This window comes from Tasmannia lanceolata, unplaced genomic scaffold (assembly GCF_043159265.1).
Source record: "Tasmannia lanceolata isolate RefF3 unplaced genomic scaffold, GAP_Taslan_0.1 ptg000008l, whole genome shotgun sequence".
In the NCBI taxonomy this organism is placed as follows: domain Eukaryota; kingdom Viridiplantae; phylum Streptophyta; class Magnoliopsida; order Canellales; family Winteraceae; genus Tasmannia; species Tasmannia lanceolata.
The window spans coordinates 6126048-6132186 of NW_027518685.1; the positions used below are offsets into that span (position 1 = coordinate 6126048).

At 40.0% G+C, this 6139-nt stretch overlaps 1 protein-coding gene across 1 annotated transcript; it reads left to right on the top strand.

The window, feature by feature from the left end:
- Positions 1-451: 451 nt before the first annotated feature.
- On the top strand, positions 452-4713 carry LOC143884108 (actin cytoskeleton-regulatory complex pan-like protein). Its single transcript, XM_077387504.1, has 3 exons — positions 452-1049; positions 2323-2451; positions 2837-4713. The coding sequence occupies exons 1-3, from the start codon at positions 627-629 to the stop codon at positions 4412-4414; spliced, it is 2130 nt and encodes a 709-aa protein (XP_077243619.1). The 5' UTR covers positions 452-626; the 3' UTR covers positions 4415-4713.
- The last annotated feature ends 1426 nt before the right edge of the window (positions 4714-6139 follow it).

Here is a 6139-nt window from a genome sequence, read left to right on the forward strand (position 1 = left end):
AACGAGCGCCACGGGCATGTTTTTGACTTTATATGTGCTGATTCTTATCTTTTCCATTTGTACGCACATCATTATATTTTTATGAGTGAAAGAATCTACCATCGGTCTCACCGGATTTGCAAAATTCAATCAAATGTGAGGGCGCTACTTGTAAATTGTCAAACTAGCAGACTGTTTTTGCAAATACAGCAAAGTAGAGTACTTCTTTTGCAAAAACACGTATTAATTATTTGTACGGAGAATTTTTTTTCACCCTCCCTGTAGGTTAATGCGCCTCGTTGTGACGTGATTTGACGTCAAAAAACGTTAAAGTCTGGCCACAATTCCGTTAACTGTGGGGCGCATAATCCTACAAGGGGGGGAGGGGGAAATCATCACCCTTATTTTATTTTATAATTTATTTACCTTCCATAAAATCCAAGCTCAGATCTACGGTCTTCTTATTATCGTATCCATTTAGAGGATACGCGATATATACGCTAAGGTCACTTTCAACAAAATCCCTGCAACTCCAAAACCCTCCTCTGCTCGCATCATCTTCTCTGATCAATAGTGATTTCTTTCTCTCTTTCGACCTAATCTCTCTCTTTCTCAGCTCCAATGGCACTAAATCCCTAGCGGAGAACATGAAGAAATCAGAAAAAAGTCATTTCCCAACTATGCTTTCTTCCAAAACCCTAACTCCGTCTCCCGACTCAGATCTTCAGCATAGGAGACATGACCGGAAACCCTATCGCCGGAAAATCAGAAACCCTAGCTTTTCTGGTCCAGGAATCCGGTTAAAAAGAGACGGTGTTTCGTCTGGGAAGAGGAGCGGGCCTGCCACTCCTCTCTTGAAGTGGAAGTTCGATGCCGGAGATTTTTCCGTTGACGGAGGTAAGGTTAAGGAGTCCGGACGGAAAGTTTGCCGGAAAGAGAGGGATTCCGGAGAGGTTTCTGTTTCGGCGCGGAAGCTTGGTTCTGGTCTTTGGCATTTTCAGGTTCAGGAAGTTTCTAGGGTTGAAGGGACATACTTGTCTAAGAAGTCCTCTGATCGGCTAGGGTTTGAGGTGCGTTATTTTCTGAAAAGTTTTTGTTTTTTTACAAGATCTGTGCTTTTTTAGTTTTGTGTTTGTGCATCTAATGCTCGATCTTTAGGAGTTTAGTTGTTGTGATGTTTGAGTGTTCGGAGATACTTTGAGATCTGTGTGTTATGGTTTAAGTTGAGAAATTTGAACAAATGCAAGCTGAATTTAAGCAAAAGGACTAACATTTTGATCATTTCTCTTCTGTAATATAAATGTTATTAGGTCTTACATGGAAGAATTAGGCGTAGTTGTTTGGTTTTAGGCTTTTGTTTTTCCATGGGATTGGCTGCAATTGCTATATGTATTTAGGGCCCTCTTCGTTTAAAATTCTTAGAGCTGATTATTGGAGTCATAATTGGTATTAAGAATCTTAAACAAACAGGCCCTAGCGTTTAAGATCAGGGCATCTTGGGGCTATTAAGGAAAAATTGGAATCGTAAAGACATTACGTTTTCAAAGAATGCTTGATCTTTTGTAGGTTTTGTATTTAGAAATTGTTGTAAATACTTGATCTTCCAGTAGTTTTATTGTGTATTTTGTCTTCTTTTTTTGGGATTGCGTTTTGGTAGATCCTGGCAAATTGAATAATCAGACAATTTCAAATGTCGCTGTTGTTACATGTATTTTTCTGTTCTTGCCCGTACGATCTCCATTTTTTACACTTAAGAATTCAGATTCCTCCACATTGTCTGTGAACACTCTAGGTCGGAAACAATTTTATGCAATGCATCCGGATGGTTTGGGGCTCACAATCAGTTGTCACAATCTAAAACGAATAGTGCCTTAGCATTTAAGTTTTGGGCATCTTAAGGCTATTATGGAAAAAGTGGAAGCGTAAAGACTTTGCATTTTCAAAGAATGTCTTATGTTTTCTAGGTTTTATATTTAGAAATTGTTGTAAATGCTTGATATTCTGGTAGTTTTGTTGTGTGTTTCGTGTTCTTTTTTGTATTATGTTTTGGCAGATCGTGACAAATTGAAAAATCTGATAATTTGAAATGCCTCTGTTTTTTAATGCATTTACTGTTCGTGCCTGTATGATCCGTTTATTACAGTTCAGATTCTTCCACATTGTCTTTGAACACTTTAGGTTGGAAACGAATTTATTTAATCCGGATGGTTCTAGTAATTGCATTGTTTCAGATCCCTAATAGATGGCAGAATTTGAAAAAATGAGGAGAGTTTGGGGCGGCCTACCAATTTTTGTGAATGGCTTTCAGAATTCATGCTCATTATTTGTTGTACTTTGTTGCAGCCTGTTGTTGGGCATGCAGGAGTTCCATATCTCTCCAATCCAAATAGAAACGAGTATGATTCATTAATGAAGGACCAGTTACAGAAACCTCTTTCTGTCCCTCATCTGAAGAATGGTACTTTGCATAAGGTATATTACTTACCTTTATCTTCAGATGCTTTATTTCACATCATCTATTTACTGCTTTTATGCAAATGCTTGACCAACGGAAAAAAGAAAATAAAAATAAAAACTCATCATCTCTCTCATCTCATTGCTATGTTTTTTATCCTTTACATTATCTGATCATAGATTGTTTCTTTTTACTTTTATTTAGCTTGAAGCTTTGTATATACATACCTCTATCTTCAGATGCTTTATTTCTCATCATTTATCTGCTGCTTAAATTATGCAAATGCTTGACCAAAGGAAAACAAAATGAAAATAAAAACTCCTCAATTCTTTCATCTCATTGCTGTCCTTTTATCCTTTACATCATCTGATCATAGATTCTTTCTTTTTTTCTTTTATTTAGCTTGACCCTTCTCTTCAATTCCCTAACTCTGCAATGGAGAGGGCAACAAAATGGGATCCAGGATCTTCAACAACACCAGACAATGCGTACAAGTTTTATGGTCAGTTGAAGCTTTTGGAAGACCAACAAATCACTACTGTTTCAGTTGTTTCAGCTCTGCAGGCAGAACTTGAGCAGGCTCGGACCCGCATTCACGACCTTGAGAGTGAGCGTCAATCCTCGAAGAAGAAACTCGAACACTTCTTAAGGAAGCTTGCAGAAGAAAAGGCATCATGGCGGAGTAGAGAACATGAGAAAGTACGTGCAATAATCGATGATGTCAAGGATGACTTGAACAGAGAGAGGAAAAATCGTCAACGGCTGGAAATCGTGAACTCTAAATTGGTCACTGAGCTCGCTGATGCCAAGTTATCTGCGAAACGGTTATTTCAAGACTACGAGAAAGAGAGGAAAGGTAGAGAGCTCATGGAGGAGGTCTGTGATGAGCTGGCAAAGGAAATCGGAGAGGACAAAGCTGAAGTCGAAGCACTAAAGAGGGAATCGATGAAAATCCGCGATGAAGTGGATGAAGAGAGGAAGATGTTGCAGATGGCTGAGGTTTGGCGCGAAGAGAGGGTTCAAATGAAGTTGATTGATGCAAAGCTCATACTTGAAGAGAAACATTCCCAGATGAGCAAACTAATAGCGGATCTAGAGGCTTGTCTAAGATCAAGGACTAGTACTGCTGAGGCAGTTGAAATGAGAGAGGCTGAGTTGCTCAGAGAGGCTGCCAACTCGGTAAGGATTCAAGACATCAAGGAGTTCTCATATGAGCCTCCTAATTCAGAGGACATCTTCTCCGTGTTTGAAGAACTCCGTTCAGGTGAAGCTAATGAAAGAGAGATTGAGTCTTGCGTTGGCTACAGTCCGGCAAGTCGTGCCTCCAAAGTCCACACTGTAAGTCCTGAGATCAATGGGCATAATGGAAATCATATGCAGATATATATGAATGGGAGCATAGACGGGAATGAAGATATAGAAGAAGATGGTAGTGGTTGGGAAACTGTGAGCCACTGTGAGGAGCAGGGCTCAAGTAACTCACCCGATGGGAGTGACCCATCAGTTAATGGGTTTCATGAAGAGAGTAACATGTCAGCGAGTGGAACTGAGTGGGATGAAAATGAAATTAAGGAGAGACAAAATTCAGAAATCAGTGAAATTTACCCTGCATCAGTGACACAATCTAGGAAGAAGTCATCATCCATATCCAGGCTTTGGAGGTCATGCCCAAGTAATAATGGGGAAAACTGCAAGACAATCTCAGTTGAAGTGATAAATGGAAGCCTTTCAAATGGGAGGATTTCTAATGGGACTGCATCTCCAGGCAGAGTTTCAGGTGAAGGGGGGCTTAGCCCCCCGAGTTTAAGGCAGTGGAGCTCACCCGATTCGGGGAATCCCCACATAACTCGAGGGATGAAAGGGTGCATCGAATGGCCACGCAGCAGCGTACAGAAGAATAGTTTGAAGGCAAAGCTTTTGGAGGCAAGGATGGAAAGCCAGAAAATTCAGTTGCGTCATGTCCTTAAACAGAAGATTTAGACCTGAATTTTGGGAGTTATCTCTGCTGTGCTTATTCAACATATCCGCCACTACTGGCATTATATGAGACAACACCCAGCTGAATTGGGTTCCTTTTATGTTCAATCCATCCACCCTTGCCTGTACACTGGCCGAATAAGGCACCTTTCCTTCATGGACACGGGCAGAACTGCTAGAGGGTTGCTGAAAAATCTGTGAACAACATTTGCTCTGTTTTGTGTCCAATTATGTAAGTTAATTTTGTACTCTAATGAATTATTTTCAGTTCGGGTAAGAATCCTTCATGGCACTTCTCTCTACCCAATTCTTTATGATATTTGCTTCAACAGCGCTAGTATCTCACCGGATGATAAATTTAGGTTGCTAGGGATACCATTCTCTTGGAGCAAAAATTTGATTAGTTAGGCAGTGTGTGGGAGGCAAAAGACAATGGTGGCCCCGCGATGCTTCGACTAGGTATAGAATAATGTATATCTGGTGCTTTCAAAGTCCATACAAATATGTCCAAGTGAACTAAGAGCTGCTCCCACCGGGCCATGTGCCCGCATCATGGGCCATGTGACATCTCGTTTGAAGGAATGGTTCCTGGAATGTTTGGCAGCTATATCAACAACAACAAAAAATTTGAATTTTTCTGGGGAATGATACCCCCCCCTCGCCCCCGGGATAACGTTATTCGTTAAGTTTTAAAGGAAAAGAAGAGGGGAGTGATAAATCGACTCCCCATGTGTCTATCTCTCTCTAACCCCGAGGAGAGGGAAAGACACATAGGGAGTCGATTTAAGATATTTGGGAGTCGATTTATCACTGCCTAAAGAAATACGTTAAAAGGGGTGAATTTATCCTGAAGCAGTAAACCGTTAAAGGGGGGATTTTATCGGTTTAAGGGGTGGGCGTGGGAAATATCATTTCCCATTTTTCTCTATAGAATACAATTCTTCTTAGGTTTGTCAACTCCTTTTTTAGGTGAAAACATTACAGGTAAAAAAATTTAAGCTTTTTTGCTTGAAAAGTTTTAGCTGGAATAATTGTTACCTAAAAAAGGATTTAAGAAACCTTGGAAAAATTATTTTTCAAGGGAAATAAGAAGAGCTTTGTCGGAAGCTGTTAAACTCAAGCAACATGTAAAGTTTTGTCCCAGCTGTGTTGATGACGGAATTTTCCTGGTTGGGGAAGTTCCACATTGATCTTCAATCTTCACCATGAAAACTGGCCCGATAAAGGAAATGCACCTAATGTACCCTTTTTTCGTGATATCTAGGGAAAACTTGGTTGGCCTTGGAGGATATTTTAAATCTTATAAATGTAAAGTTTTCTTCAACTAATTAAATACCTCGGAGGTGCAATTTTCTTACGTTGGAATTTGCTAGTGTCCATCGCATAAGGCATTTCGCGGATGGGCTGTCCATTTTCTTAATAGACATATATAGTATCTTATGCATGTAAATTTATCTATAGCTATTAGATACCTTACAGCTTCAAAACTCTAGAGGGAATAAATTACCTTACCGGTCTACAAAATTGTTGTTTTCGATTGGAGTAGACTCTAAAGAGCCATAAGTGAGAGCTACCGGAAGTGAAGCTATTCTTCAGGGTATTAGACTAACGGCTATTAGAGATCTGGATAATCTCATTGTAGATGACCACTCAATGTTGTCATGTGATTGGATGGGAGGTTAGATGAGATTTTGGATTGTGTGGAGGGCTACTCCGCCCAATTCCAGC